Source organism: Salmo salar, chromosome 15, assembly GCF_965601325.2.
Source record: "Salmo salar chromosome 15, fSalSal1, whole genome shotgun sequence".
Classification (NCBI taxonomy): domain Eukaryota; kingdom Metazoa; phylum Chordata; class Actinopteri; order Salmoniformes; family Salmonidae; genus Salmo; species Salmo salar.
In genome coordinates, this window is record NC_138305.1 from 96,479,353 (window position 1) to 96,496,089 (window position 16,737).

Below are 16,737 nucleotides of genomic sequence, written 5' to 3' on the forward strand. Positions count from 1 at the left end.
AGGGATTTCACCATGAGACCAATGGTGACTTAAAAACAGTTGCAGAGTTTAATGGCTGTGATAGGAGAAAACTGTGGATGGATCAGTAACATTTTAGTTACTCCACAATAACCATAATGACAGAGTGAAAAGAAGAAAGCCTGTACAGAATAAACATATTCCAAAACATGCATCCTGTTTGCAACAAGGTACTAAAGTAAAACTGCAAAAACTGTGGCAAAGAAATTAACTTTATGTCCTGAATACAAAGTGTTATGTTTGGGTCAAACACAACATATCTCTGAGTACCACTCTTCATATTTTCAACCATGGTGGTGGCTGCATCATGTTATGGTTATACTTGTCATCGGCAAGGAATAGCAAGATGGTGCCGACAGAGATGGTCGCCTCGCTTCGCGTTCTTAGGAATCTATGCAGTATTTTGTTTTTTTAATGTATTATTTCTTACATTGTTACCCCAGGAAATCTTAAGTATTATTACATTCAGCCAGGAAGAACTATTGGATATAAGAGCAACGTCAACTTACCAACATTACGACCAGGAATAACCACCACCCAGGAGAATGGATCTGATCCCAGTAGGTGACCCAAAACAACAGCGCCACAGAAGGGGCAGACGGAAACGGTCTTCTGGTCAGGCTCCGTAGACGGGCTCACCGCTCCCGAGTATAATACTCGCCAATGTCCAGTCTCTTGATAACAAGGTAGACCAAATTCGAGCAAGGGTTGCCTTCCAGAGAGACATCAGAGATTGTAACATTTTCTGTTTCACGGAAACATGGCTCACTTGGGATATGTTATCAGAGTCGGTACAGCCACCCGGTTTCTTCACGCATCGTGCCAACAGAAACAAACATCTCTCTGGTAAGAAGAAGGGCGGGGGTGTATGCCTTATGATTAACGACTTGTGGTGTAATCATAACAACATACAGGAACTCAAGTCCTTTTGTTCACCTGACCTAGAATTCTTTACAATCAAATGCCGACCGCATTATCTACCAAGAGAATTCTCTTCGATTATAATCACAGCCGTGTATATCCCCCTCCCAAGCAGATACCTCGACGGCCCTGAAATAACTTCACTGGACGCTATGTAAACTGGAAACCATATATCCTGAGGCTGCATGTATTGTAGCTGGGGATTTTAACAAAGCTAATCTGAAAACAAGTCTCCCTAAATTTTATCAGCATATCGAATGCGCGACTCGAGCTAGCAGCATTATTGGTCATTGCTACTCTAACTTCCGTGACGCATACAAAGCCCTCCCTCGCCCTCCTTTCGGGCAAATCTGACCACGACTCCATTTTGTTGTTCCCAGCCTATAGACAGAAACTAAAACAGGAAACGCCCGTGCTCAGGTCTGTTCAACGCTGGTCCGACCAATCGGATTCTACGCTTCAAGATTGCATCGATCACGTAGACTTTGATATGTTCCGGATAGCCTCAGGCAACAACATTGATGTATACACTGACTCGGTGAGCGAGTTTATTAGCAAGTGCATCGGTGATGTTGTACCCATGGTGACTATTAAAACCTTCCCTAATCAGAAACCGTGGATTGATGGCAGCATTCACACAAAACTGTAAGCTCGAACCACTGCTTTTAATCATGGCAAGGCAACCGGAAACATGACCGAATATAAACAGTGTAGCTATTCCCTCCGCAAGGCAATCAAACAAGCTAAACGTCAGTATAGAGACAAAGTAGAGTCGCAATTCAACGGCTCAGACACGAGATGTATGTGGCAGGGTCTACAGTCAATCACGGATTACAAAAAGAAAACCAGCCCCGTTGCGGACACTGATGTCTTGCTCCCAGACAAGCTAAACAACTTCTTTGCTCGCTTTGAGGACAATACAGTGCCACTGACACGGCCCACTACCAAAGCCTGTGGGCTCTCCCTCACCGCAGCCAACGTGAGTAAAACATTTAAACGTGTTAACCCTCGCAAGGCTGCCGGCCCAGACGGCATCCCTAGCCGCGTCCTCAGAGCACGCACAGACCAGCTGACTGGTGTGTTTACGGACATATTCAATCAATCGCTATCCCAGTCTGCTGTGCCGACATGCTTCAAGAGGGTCAAGAGGGACTTTCTGATGGGCCGCCCCCAGGTGGTGAAGGTAGGAAACATCTCCACCCCGCTGATCCTCAACACTGGGGCTCCACAAGGGTGTGTTCTCAGCCCTCTCCTGTATTCCCTGTTCACCCATGACTGCGTGGCCATGCACGCCTCCAACTCAATCATCAAGTTTTCAGACGTTGTTCCTGTCCCCAAGAAAGCTAAGGTCGCTGAGCTAAACGACTATCGCCCGTAGCACTCACTTCTGTCATCATGAAGGGCTTTAAGAGACTAGTCAAGGTTCATATCACCTCCACCCTACCTGATATCCTAGACCCACTCCAATTTGCCTGCCGCCCCAATAGGTCCACAGACGACGCAATCACACTGCACACTGCCCTAACCCATTTGGACAAGAGGAATACCTATGTAAGAATGCTGTTCATTGACTACAGCTCAGTATTTAACACTATAGTACCCTCTAAACTCGTCATTAAGCTTGAGACCCTGGGTCTCGACCCCGCTCTGTGCAACTGGGTCCTGGACTTTGACGGGCCGCCCCCAGGTGGTGAGGGTAGGAAACAACATCTCCACCCCGCTGATCCTCAACACTGGGGCTCCACAAGGGTGTGTTCTCAGCCCTCTCCTGTATTCCCTGTTCACCCATAACTGCGTGGCCATGCACGCCTCTAACTCAATCATCAAGTTTTCAGATGACACTACAGTGGTAGGCTTGGTTACCAACAACGACGAGACAGCCTACAGGAAGGAGGTGAGGGCCCTCGGAGTGTGGTGTCAGGAAAATAACCTCTGTCAACATCAACAAAACGAAGGAGATGATCGTGGACTTCAGGAAACAGCAGAGGGAGCACCCCCCTATCACATTGATGGGACAGTAGTGGAGAAGGTGTAAAGTTTTAAGTTCCTCGACGTACACATCATGGACAAACTGAAATGGTCCACCCACACAGACAGCGTGGTGAAGAAGGCACAACAGTGCCTCTTCAACCTCAGGAGGCTGAAGAAATTTGGCTTGTCACCGAAAACACTCACAAACTTTTTCAGATGCACAATTGAGAGCATCCTGTCGGGCTGTATCACTGCCTGATACGGCAACTGCACCGCCCTCAATCGCAAGGCTCTCCAGTGGGTAGTGCGGTATGCACAACGCATCACCGGGGGCAAACTACCTGCCCTCCATGACACCTACAGCACCTGATGTCACAGGAAGGCCAAAAAGATCATCAATGACAACAACCACCCGAGCCACTGCCTGTTCACCCCGCTATCATCCAGAAGGCGAGGTCAGTACAGGTGCATCAAAGCTGGGACCGAGAGACTGAAAACAGCTTCTATCTCAAGGCCTTCAGACTGTTAAACAGCCATCACTAACAGAGTGGCTGCTGCCAACATACAGACTCAAATCTCTAGCCACTTAAATTATTAATTATTAATGTAATAAATGTATCACTAGTTACTTTAAACAATGCCACTTTATATAATGATTACATACCCTACATTACTCATCTCATATGTATATAATGTACTCTATGCCATCTACTGCATCTTGCCTATGCTGCACGGTCATCGCTCATCCATATACTTACATGTACATATTCTTATTCATCCCTTTAAATTTGTGTGTGTATAAGGTAGTTGTGAAATTGTTAGATTACTTGTTAGATATTACTGCACTGTCGGAACTAGAAGCACAAGCATTTTGTTACACTCGCATTAACATCTGCTAACCATGTGTATGTGACCAATAAAATTTGATTTGATTTGACTATGGAGGTTTTTTTAGGATACAAAGAAACGGAATGGAACTAAGCAAAGGCAAAATCCGAGAGGAAATTCTAGACAAATGCACCTTTCAGCAGGACAATAACATAAAACACAAGGCCAAATATAATATACACTGGTGTTGCTTACCAAGACAATGAGTGGCCTAGTTACAGTTTTGACTTAAATTGACTTGAACATGGCTGTCTAGCAATGATCAACAACAAATAAATAATTGTTTTTAAGAATAATGTGCAACTATTGTACAATACAGGTGTGCAAATCTCTTAGAGACTTATCCAGAAAGACTCACAGCTGTGATCGCTGCCCAACGTTGATTCTAACATGTATTGGTTCAGGGGTGTGAATAGTTATGTAAATTAGATATTTATTTTTCAATAAATTAGCAAAAATGTCTAAACATGTTTTCACTTGGTCATTATGAGGTATTGTGTGTAGATGTGTTTACAAAAAATATATATAATAATATTTAATAAAGAAATTATTCAGGCTGTAACACGAAAGTCAAGGGGTATGATTACTTTCTGAAGGCACTGTAATCCCCGCCCATATTTTCACCAACAAATGGTGGGAAATACTTTTGACATTCACCCTCTGTTTCCTCCCCCAGACAGCTGTGGTTCTCCTGGGATGATCGACCAGTGGGTCCATCTGGTCCACCAGAAGAACACTCTGGTCTCTGAGGAGTCAGACCTTATGGTGGCGTGAGTATATAGCCCTGTTTATTTTTTTGTTTTTGTTTTTATTCATCACATTTCAATACATATTGAGTAAAGCTTTGTTTTCTGTGTAGCACATAAGTTCCCAGCAAGCCAGTGGGGACACAGCAGGAGACGTCCCTCTCTCCACACTGTCACTATTGTTTGCGCTGACCCTTATTCAACAGTTACTTCCTTGTTTTGTTGCCTCATGAGCTGTGTCAGTGTGGGGGTTTGCTCACAGCTTACTTGTAGGCTCCATTGACTGTAAACAGCCGGAAGCAGTCTTCTAGGTTGAGTCACCCTGTTCTTATCCAGCTGGTGTTTCCTTCTCTTGGCCCCTCAGGTCTCGACAGCTAGAGCTGGAGGACAAACAGAGCACGCTAGAGATGGAGCTGAGACAATACGAGCTGGATGGTAAGTTACCCTACACAAACAGTTTATTTTCTTTATATTCATGATGTTCACTGTATTTCAATGTGAAACACAGACCGAAACGTTGCATTTGTGTCACTAACCACGTTTCCATCCAGTTTTTATGCGATTAAAGTCATACAATATAAAATAAATCACAAGAGCTGTGATGGAAACAGGAAGTTTCGGTACAACTTTATAAATGCAGACAGATAATTTGTTCGTTCAACATGGTGGGATATTTTTTGTGTAAAATGTACTATGCGAGAAATGGCAGTGTAAACGCCTTTATGTGCAAATATTTATATAATCATTATATCGAAGTAAACTTGGAGTCACACAATGACATGGTGTATTGTCGTCACACTATGACTCAAAAAACCATGCAGTTTAAATTAGGCTACAGATGAAATAAGTGATGATGAACTTCACAGTGGCACTGTGGTCTAAGGCACTGCATCTCAGTGCAAGAGGCGTCCCTGGTTCTAACCAAGTCTGTATCACATCCGGCCGTGATTGGGAGTCCCATAGGGCGGCGCACAGTAGGCCCAGCGTCATCCGGGTTTGTTCGGGATAGGCCGTCATTTTAAATAAGAATTTGTTCTTAACTGACTTGCCTAGTTAAATAAAGGTTAAATAACATAAAAAAACATGGTGAAACTGCATGGTATGAGCTTGATGCCCCTTTCCAATAAATGTTGAGGGTCTTATTTTGGTGACATGATGATCGATGCTTGACGGTCATAATCCATAATCTCATCATGTAGACTAGCCTACCTAAAGAGCAGTGGAGGCTGGTGGGAGGAGCTATAGGAAGGTGGGCTCGTTGTAATGGCTGGAATGGAATAAATGGCACGGAGTCAAACATGCCGTTTCCATATGTTTGATGTGTTTGATACTGTTCCATATATTCCATTCCAGCCATTACAATAAGCCTGTCCTCCTATAGCTCCTCCCACCACCCTCCACTGCCGCAGAGCCTACCCGCACTATCTGCGAGCTGTTGGCTAGAGCGCATGTGCCATGACCAGAGTAGGCACATTGGCTATTTTAACACACTGCTAGAGTAGAAAATGTGATAGAAACACATTGAACTTTAGATTTTTATTCGGGTACATGAAAACTTACATTTTGTATGCACTACATCATCATGCACTGATTTTTATCTGTAACAAGTCAGTTTTTTTGGAAATACACCACTAGTGGGAAAATGCACATATTTTCTTTATGCGGATTTGAGAATATTTGCATGAAAGTCTGTCGCCAATTGGATGGAAACCTAGCTACTAATAGCATTGTTGAAAGATCCCTTATCGGGAGCAGCAAACAGTGTGCGGATAGACTTCTTTCTGTTCAGCTCCTGTTCAAAGTTTGTCATTTTCGTTCTGTCCGTGTCCACCCCAGATTCTGAGAAGACTGTGGAGCAGCAGGCAGAAGAGGAGCGTGTGCTGCAGGATATGCTGGAGGTGGTGGACATGAGGAACTCTCTGGTGGCCTTCCTGGACGAGAAGAGACTACAAGAGACGGATACTGATGAGCAGCAGTCCACCTCGCTGCTAGAGGTCAAGAGACACTCTACAGCCTCAGTGGGGGCACAGGTGTACTGGGCGTGAGAGTGACTTGGACTGTAATATACACTGACTATACAAAACATTAAGAACACCTCAGAACAGACTCAATTTGTCGGTGCATGGACTCTACAAGGTGTCAAAAGCGTTCCACAGGGATGCTGGCTCATGTTGACTCCAGTGATTCCCACAGTTGTGTAAAATTGGCTGGGTGGTGGAGCATTGTTGATACACACGGGAAACTGTTGAGCGTGAAAAACCCAGCAGCGTTGCGGTTCTTGACACACTCAAACCAGTGCGCCTGGCACCTACTACCATACCCCGTTCAAAGGCACTTAAATCTTTTGTCTTGCCCATTCACCCTCTGAATGGCACACATAGACAATCCATGTCTCAATTGTCTCAAGGCTTAAAAATCCTTCTATAACCTGTCTACTCCCCTTCATCTACACTGACTGAAGTGGATTTAACAAGTGACATCAATAAGGGATCATAGCTTTCACCTGGATTCACCTGGTCAGACTGTCATGGAAAGAGTTCCTAATGTTTTGTACACTCCGTGTATATGCACACACACATGTGCAGGTACACACACACACACACACACACACACACACACACACACACACACACACACACACACACACACACACACACACACACACACACACTCATGAATACATGTGCAGTTACATACACACTTAAATATATTAGTAGAGACTTGCTGCTTACAGACACACCCATAATGTTGCATTTGCGAAGCCAAAGATGTATTGGTGAAGGTATTTCTCCACAAGTGTTGTGCTCAGTGTTGAGGCACAGTATACTGACCAGAGGCAACGACACAGACCCTGGCCTGGAGAACTGGCTGTCCTTCCTGGCCTGTCCCCATGGACAGTCCATCCGCAGTCAAGGCAGTCCTGCTCCAGCAGCAGCCCCAGGATAGAGAGACCACCACAGCCTGCTGAACTCACACCAACCTCACTGAGGACTTGCTGACAATACAAAGCCAAGGACCCAAAGTCGCATGTTCTTAACACATTGTGGAGATATTATATTCTGTGGGTTGGACCTTAATGTTTCAAATGGATTCATGTTCATTTATTTTGGTAAACCTAAATCAGCTAGTTCTGCTAAGCACAAAGGTAATGAGATTATCGCAATTCTACTTTTGTTCAATGTAATGACAAAATTAGATATAATACAAAAACAATTGTAGTTTGAGATTGGGCCATAAGAATGTGTTTTTGAAATGTCCTTATTTTCCATGAAAACATACATGAAATAAGTTGCAAAATGAACAGGAAATTTAGTCAAGGTGTTGACAAGGTTATAAATAATGATTTTTAATTTCAATAATAATTGTGTCCTTCAAACTTTGCTTTCTTCAAAGAATCCTCCATTTGCAGCAATTACAGCCTTGCAGACCTTTGGCATTCTAGTTGTCAATTTGTTGAGGTAATCTGAAGAGATTTCAATCCATGCTTCCTGAAGCACCTCCCACAAGTTGAATTGGCTTGATGGGCACTTCTTACGTACCATACGGTCAAGATGCTCCCACAACAGCTCAATAGGGTTGAGATCAGGTGACTGTGCTGGCAACTCCATTGTAGACAGAATGCCAGCTGACTGCTTCTTCCGTAAATAGTTATTGCATAGTTTAGAGCTGTGCTTTGGGTCATTGTCCTGTTGTAGGAAGAAATTGGCTCCTTTTACCCTGTACAAATCTCCTACTTTACCACCAGCAAAGCACCACCAGACCATCACATTGCCTCCACCGTGCTTGACAGATGGCGTCAAGCACTCCTCCAGCATATTTTCATTTTTTCTGCGTCTCACGAATGTTCTTCTTTGTGATCCGAACACCTCAAACTTAGATTCGTCTGCCCATAACACTTTTTTCCAAACTTCCTCTGTCCAGTGTCTGTGTTCTTTTGCCCATCTTAATCTTTTCTTTTTATTGGCCAGTCTGAGATGTGGCTTTTTCTTTGCAACTCTGCCTAGAAGGCCAGTATCTCGCCTCTTCACTGTTGACGTTGAGACTGGTGTTTTGTGGGTACCATTTAATGAAGCTGCCAGTTGAGGACTTGTGAGGCATCTGTTTCTCAAATTAGACAGTCTAATGTACTTGTCCTCTTGCTCAGTTGTGCACCGGGGCCTCCCACTCGTTTTTCGATTCTGGTTAGAGCCAGTTTGCACTGTTCTGTGAAGGGAGTAGTACACAGCGTTGTACGAGATCTTCAGTTTCTTGGCAATTTCTCGCATGGAATAGCCTTCATTTCTTAGAACAAGAATAGACTGACGAGTTTCAGAAGAAAGTTATTTGTTTCATTTTGAGCCTGTAATCGAACCCACAAATGCTGATGCTCCATATTCTCAACTAGTCTAAAGAAGGACAGTTTTATTGCTTCTTTAATCAGAACAACAGTTTTAGTGTGTTTACAGTGCTAACATAACCCTTTTGCAATTTTCTAACGATCAATTAGCCTTTTAAAATGATAAACTTGGATTAGCTAACAGAACGTGCCATTGGAACACAGGAGTGATGGTTGCTGATAATGGGCCTCTGTACGCCTATGTAGATATTCCATAAAAAATTGTCAGTTTCCAGCTACAATAGTCATTTACAACATTAACAATGTCTACACTATTTCTGATCAATTTGATGTTTTTTTAATGGACAAAAAAGTTATTTATATATATATACACACACACACACACACACACACACACACACACACACACACACACACACACACACACACACACACACACACACACACACACACACACAGGAAAATCACATTAACTGCACTGACCCTTCCAGTTTTTTAAGGATATTTCCACACTGATGTCAAAATTACACAATGAAATGATAGTGCCCTTTTTGTGTAAGAGCTGTTTGAAAAACAGGACGGTAGCTCTTCAGGAACAGGGTTGGCGAGCCCTTGTCTAGACGATGCTAACCACCAATCAGGGCTGTGTATGTAAACATATTTGTATCAAACATTTGTATCAATACAATCAGACTGAGCATTTCAGTGGCAAAAGGAGGCTCAGGGAAATAAATGATAAAAAAAGATATATTATATTCGTGAAATAAAACAGTGATTTTATTAGACGTACAGTGATTTAAAAAAAGCTAGACCATTAAGACTGCATGGGGGTTTTAAATATATGATTTTATTATTGCTATTACTATTTTTAATTATTTTTCACTTTGTTAGCACTTTTCAGTGCTTCACGTTGTGGATTGCTTTGCATGTTACATTGATAGTTAATGTTATTCTCCCGAGTGGTGCATTTTTTGAAATTATTTTTTATTTCACCTTTATTTAACCAGGTAGGCTAGTTGAGAACAAGTTCTCATTTACAACTGCGACCTGGCCAAGATAAAGCAAAGCAGTTCGACACATACAACAACACAGAATTACACATGTAATAAACAAACATACAATCAATAATACAGTAGAAAAAATTTATACACAGCATGTGCAAATGAGGTAGGATGAGAGGTAAGGCAATAAATAGGCCATGGTGGCGAAGTAATTACAATTATAGCAGTGGTCTAAGGCATTGCATCTCAGTGCTAGAGGCATCACTATAGACACCCTGGTTCAAATCCAGGCTGTATCACAACCGTCTGTAATTGGGAGTCCCATAGGGCGGCGCACAGTTGGCCCAGTGTTGTCTGGGTTTGGCTGGTGTAGGCCATCATTGTAAATTAGAATTTGTTATTAACTGACTTGCCTAGTTAAATAAAAATAAATAAAATATTCTCAGGGGTTAATGGTGCTCTCTAGGAATCCATGTTGGATGGATTTTATATATTGGTCACTTCGTGGATATGTGAGGTACTAAGACTCAATTCTGATCCTTTTTCCAATAATTTGTTTTTTGACCAATCTTTTTTTAGAGCTGATCTGATTAGTCAAAAGATCAGAATTTGTCTGTCTGTCTAAACGCAGCCTATGATAGTGTATGGGTTAAATACATTCTGAAGTGACCGGGTATTTTTGTTGTTGTTGACTATAGCCATTAGCCATCATTTGTCATTTGCAAATCTCTGTAAATAAATATGATGTTAAAGCCTTCATGTTAACAGTATGGCCAAGTTTAATATAGGGAAAACTGTTGTGAGTGAGACCCGGCCTTAGGCCTATGTACCTTATTGTGCTGCCAGGACAGTACTTTGCAGAAAATCAAATAAAGGTAATGCAGTTTCAGCTCCTTTTACTAAGGGCTCTATTTAATCTGTATCGCTGAAGCGTTACAGATTGTTTGATGGAAATGTGAAGGTAATTTCCGATTTAGTGGACATATGCAGCGTTTACCGTGAATGCAGTCTCCGCTAACGCGGGAACCTTGCCTTTAAATGTCAATCATGCTGTAATGCTGAACTTCCACAATACAGATTGAATAGACTAGAACCCTTAGTTATTAGATTACACGTACAGTATTGGAGTTGTTTGCTTTATAAGACGTGTGTTGACTGTTTTTCCATGTTTCCATGTTTTGTTGCTGGTCCTAATGGTTACCACTAGAGAGCATACATACATTGTGTGACAGAGTTTGTAGAGACGTGACTTCACAAATTGCCCATGAACTATAAATTCAGCGAGTGTTGGCTGTAATCTACAGTTTATTCTGATGGCACTGGCGTTGAATTGACTTTCAAGACATAATCTAGTATCTAATCTGGTACATGCTCAGTGATGCCTGCTAGCAGTGCAAAACAACTATATCCAGCCTCTTGGACTGTTTTTAATAACCTGAATATAATACTGGAAGTAATAGAGGTTATGTCACCTACTGAAGGAGCTGGTGCTCTGAGGTGCAGAGGTGAGCTCAAATTGGACCAACTCACTTAGCCACACAACACGAGCACCTTGCAGAGAAATAGGCCTCTTATTGAAGTGTTATGCAAATGTATCCACTCTCGGCAACAAAACAAAATGAACCGACCTGAAGCCTTAATGAGTTAATGTTCAATTATTGTATAATAATGTGCCAGATTCACCAAGGATGCGTTTACACAGGCAACCCAATTCTGATCTTTTGCCCAATTATTGGCAAAATGTTGATCTGATTGGCCAAAAGAGTTGATCTGATTGATCAAAAGACAAATTAGTGGAAAAAGATCCAAATTGGGTTGCCTGTGTGAACGCAGCCTAATTGATGCCAAACAAAGCCCCATTTGCAGTTCCAACAAAGAGGGCAGGTGAAGCATTATACTGCAAATGTTTCTTTATTATTATAACCTTTATTGCTAATTGTCTCTCCTTGCAAAATCATGTACATTTACCAAGGTGAATTTCCTACATGTACCTATTTTTTTTAATCTCATGCAGGTTTTATTAGTATAAATATGAACCCTCATCCTCCTATATGTATTATTCAGCAAAAGGAGAAGAGGTCGGCTGCGAACTGCCAGGGGTTCCTGGAGAGTCCAGACCAGGCCTCCACCGTGCGCATTCCCCCTGAATATGCCGATTTGGCTCTCGCCTTCTCCAAAAAGAAGACGACTCAATTACCACCCCATCGACGGGGCGATTGCGCGATAAATCTCCTGGTAGATGCTGCACTTCCCAGGAGGAACGTGTATCCCCTCTCACAGGCGGAGACGGAGGCTATGGAAACGTATGTCTCTGAATCCCCGCGTCAGGGATACATTCGGTCATCCACTTCACCCGCCTCCTCGAGTTTATTTTTTGTGAAGGAGGGAGGTCTGCACTATCGGGGTGTGAATCAGATCACTGTGAGGTATAGTTAACCGCTACCGCTCATAGCCACAGCGATTCAGTCAATGCACGGGGTGCGCTTCTTCACCAAACTAGATCTCAGGAGCGCTTACAACATGGTGCGTATCTGGGAGGGAGACGAGTGGAAGACTGTACTGAAAGCAATCTCAGGGCACTATGAGTACCTCGTCATGCCATACGGGTTGATGAATGCACCATCAGTCTTCCAGGCCTTTGTAGACGAGATTTTCAGGGACCTGCACGGGCAGGGTGTAGTGGTGTATATCGATGACATTCTGATATACTCCGTTACACCCGCCGAGCATGTGTCCCTGGTGCGCAGGGTGCTTGGTCGCCTGTTGGAGCATGACCTGTACGTCAAGGCTGAGAAGTGCCTGTTCTTCCAGCAGTCCGTCTCCTTCCTAGAGTACCGCATTGTCACGACTTCCGCCGAAGTCGGTCCCTCTCCTTGTTCGGGCGGCGTTCGGCGGTCGACGTCACCAGCCTTCTAGCCATCGCCGATCCACTTTTCATTTTCCATTTGTTTTGTCTTTGTTTTACACACCTGGTTTCAATTCCCCAATTACATGTTCATTATTTAACCCTCTGTTTTCCCCATGGTTTTTGTGCGTATTTGTTTTATGTATTTCGGTCCTTTTGTGTGGGCTTGGTATTACTACATGTATTTGGTAATTTTGAGTAAAGTTACTTTTTATTACTCATCTCTGCTGTCTTGCGCCTGACTCCTCTGCACCAGCTACACCCAGACCATTACAGAAACACGCACCTCTAAATGGAGTCAGCAGGAGCAGACAACCCCCCTTATGCGGTCGAGGAGCGCGTCCAGCAGCACGGGGGACCAGTACGGAAAATAAATAAATAAATAAATAAAAATGTATGAATTGTATGCACTCACTACTGTCAGTCGCTCTGGATAAGAGCGTCTGCTAAATGACTAAAATGTAAATGTAATGTTGCTGAGAGAACAGTCCATTACTAGGGTGGCTGGAGTCTTTGACCATTTTTTGGGCCTTCCTCTGACACCGCCTGGTATAGAGGTCCTGGATGGCAGGAAGCTTGGCCCCGGTGATGTACTGGGCCGTTCGCGGTCGGGGGCCTAGCAGTTGCCATACCAGGCAGTGATGCAACCAGTCAGGATGCTCTCGATGGTGCAGCTGTAGAATCTTTTGAGGATCGGAGGACCCATGCCAAATCTTTTCAGTCTCCTGACGGGAAAAAGGCGTTGTCGTGCCCTCGAACAACTGTCAGTGTGTTTGGACCATGATAGTTTGTTGGTGATGTGGACACCAAGGAACTTGAAGCTCTCAACCTGCTACACTGCAGCCCCATCGATGAGAATGGGGGCGTGCTTGGCCCTCCTTTTCCTGTAGTCCACAATCATCTCCTTTGTCTTGATCATGTTGAGGGAGAGGTTGTTGTCCTGGCACCACACGGCCAGGTCTCTGACCTCTTCCCTATAGGCTGTCTCATCGTTGATGGTGATCAGGCATCGGCAAACTTGATGATGGTGTTGGAGTCATGTCTAGCCATGCAGTCACGAGTGAACAGGGAGTACAGGAGGGGACTGAGCACGCACCCCTGAGGGGCGCCCCTGTTTTAGGATCAGCATGGCAGATGTGTTGTTATCTATCCTTACCACCTGGGGTGGCCCGTCAAGACGTCCAGGATCCAGTTGCAGAGGGAGGTGTTAAGTCCAAGGGTCCTTAGCTTAGTGATGAGCTTTGAGGGCACTATGTTGTGAATGCTGAGCTGTACTCAATGAATAGCATTCTCACATAGGTGTTCCTTTTGTCCAGGTGGGAAAGGGCAGTGTGGAGTGCAATAGAGATTGCATCATCTGTGGATCTGTTGGGGCGGTATGCAAATTAGAGTGGGTCTAGGGTTTCTGGGATAATGGTGTTGATGTGAGCCATGACAAGCCTTTCAAAGCATTTCATGGCAACAGACGTGAGGGACTAGGTTGGTCTGCTTGAAACATGTTGGTATTACAGACTCAGTCAGGTACAGGTTGAAAATGTCAGGGAAGACACTTGCCAGTGGGTCAGTGCATGCTCGAAGTACACGTCCTGGTAATCCGTCTGGCCCTTGTGAATGTTGACCTGTTTAAAGGTCTTACTCACATCGGCTACAGAGAGCGTGATCACACAGTCGTCCGGAACGGCTGATGCTCTCATGCATGCTTCAGTGTTACTTGCCTCGAAGCGAGCACAGAAGTAACTTAGCTTGTCTGGTAGGCTCGTGTCACTGGGCAGCTGGCGGCTGTGCTTCCCTTTGTAGTCTGTAATAGTTTGCAAGCCCTTTCACATCCGACGAGCGTCGGAGCCGGTGTAGTACGATTCAATCTTAGTCCTGTATTAATGCTTTGACAGTTTGGTGGTGCATCTGAGGATTTCTTATAAGCATCCGGGTTAGAGTCCCACTCCTTGAAAGCGGCAGCTCTACCCTTTAGCTCAGTGTGGATGTTGCCTGTAATCTGGTTGGGATATGTACGTACGGTCACTGTGGGACGACATCATCGATGCACTTATTGATGAAGCCAGTGACTGATGTGGTGTACTCCTCAATGCCATTGGAAGAATCCCAGAACATATTACCAGTCTGTGCTATCAAAACAGTCATGTAGCTTAGCATCTGCTAAATCTGACCACTTTCCTATTTAACCTAGTCACTGGTGCTTCATGCTTTAGTTTTTGCTTGTAAGCAGGAATCGGGAGGATAGAATTATGGTCAGATTTGCCAAATGGAGGGCGAGGGAGAGCTTTGTACGCGTCTCTGTGTGTGAAGTAAAGGTGCTCTCAAGATTGTTTCCCTCTGGTTGCACATTTAATTCTTAACCTGTTGGGGCTACAGGTTAGCAATGAACCCCGAGTCGGGATTGCTAACAAGGCTGGAAATTCAAAACATCAAAAATCGAATAATTTCAATTTCTCAAACAATCAACTATTTTACACAATTTAAAAGATAAACATCTCCTTAATCTAACCACATTGTTCGATTTTCAAAGAGGCTTTACGGCAAAAAGCATAAAGTTAGATTATGTTAGGACAGTACATAGCCACAAAAGTACAAACATCCATTTTCAATTCAAGGTCAGGCGTCACCAAAAGCAGAAACCAGCTAGAATTATGCACTAACCTTTGTCAATCTCCATCAGATGACACTCCTAGGACATTATGTTATACAATACATGCATTTTTTGTTCCATCAAGTTCATATTTATATCCAAAAACAGCATTTTACAGTAGCGTGAAATTCAGATTTTTTTCTTCTCTGAAATGCTTCCGGTGAACATAACAAAATTACTATTCGAAAACATTGGTAAATTATAATATTGTCATTCAAAGAATAATATATTATCATCTCGTAATTGCTACCGAATGGCCAGATCTCAAAATAACTTTACTGGGAAATCACATTTTGCAATAAACGGGGTGCTATGCTAAGAACAATAAGCTATGCTATACAGTTAGCATCATCTAATATCGATAATAACATTGTAAATATCCCCTTACCTTTGATTATCTCCATCAGAAGGCACTGCCAGGAATCCCAGGTCCGGAACAAATGTGGTTTCTTTTGACAAAGTTCATAATTTATGTCCAAATAACACCAAGTAGTTAGCGTTCATTATGCTCCCACAAAACGTGGTGGGGGGGTTGTAAAATCACGCCGAAAAGCTAAAAAAACCTAGTAAATAATCTATTTACGTTCGTTCAAACATGTCAAACCTTGTTTAGCATTAATCTTTTGGTCCATTTTTAACGTTAAACATCAGTAATATTTTCACACAACCTATCCTATGTCTTGATAAACAATTAATGACAAACTCACGCTTCTCAGATTTATGCGCAGGCGCAAAAAAATGAAGTGATGACATGTCAACTTCCTTGCATTCTAATTTGCTCTCTGTTTATCATAGACGCTTCAAACAACTTTATAAAGATCGTTGACATCTAGTGGAAGCCGTAGGTGTTGCGAAATGAATCCTTTCTCACTATGGTATCTATAAAACAATGACACTAAATAGTACAGTCACAAAATTCACATTTTTTTTAAATCTATTTTTCACAGGTTTTTGCCTGCAATATGAGTTTTGTTATACTTACAGACACCATTCAAACTGTTTTAGAAAATTCAGAGTGTTTTCTATCCGAATGTGTTAATAATATGCATATCCTAGCTTCTGAGTTGGTGTAGGAGGCAGTTAAAAATGGGCACATATTTTTTTCAAAATTTCTCAATACTGCCCCCGAGCCCCAACAGGTTTTAAGGATCGGTGTCCCGCTAGCGGGACAACTTCCGGTGAAACTGGAGGGCGCGCAATTCAAATAAATAATCATAAATATTATGGATATTAAACATTTAGATACATATAAGTGTCTTATATCGGCTGAAAGCTTAAATTCTTGTTAATCTAACTGCACTGTCCGA

At 43.0% G+C, this 16,737-nt stretch overlaps 1 protein-coding gene across 3 annotated transcripts in view; it reads left to right on the forward strand.

The window, feature by feature from the left end:
- LOC106572625 (F-actin-monooxygenase mical1) overlaps positions 1–13,007 on the forward strand; it is a 61,207-nt gene extending 48,200 nt beyond the window's left edge. For all 3 annotated transcript variants that reach the window (XM_014146971.3, XM_014146970.3, XM_014146974.3), the window contains 3 exons: positions 4,475–4,568; positions 4,909–4,979; positions 6,381–13,007. In XM_014146971.3, coding sequence (XP_014002446.3) covers positions 4,475–4,568; positions 4,909–4,979; positions 6,381–6,589 — 374 coding nt within the window. In that variant the 3' untranslated portion in view covers positions 6,590–13,007. The remainder of the gene's footprint in view (positions 1–4,474; positions 4,569–4,908; positions 4,980–6,380) is intronic.
- Positions 13,008–16,737: the final 3,730 nt, after the last annotated feature.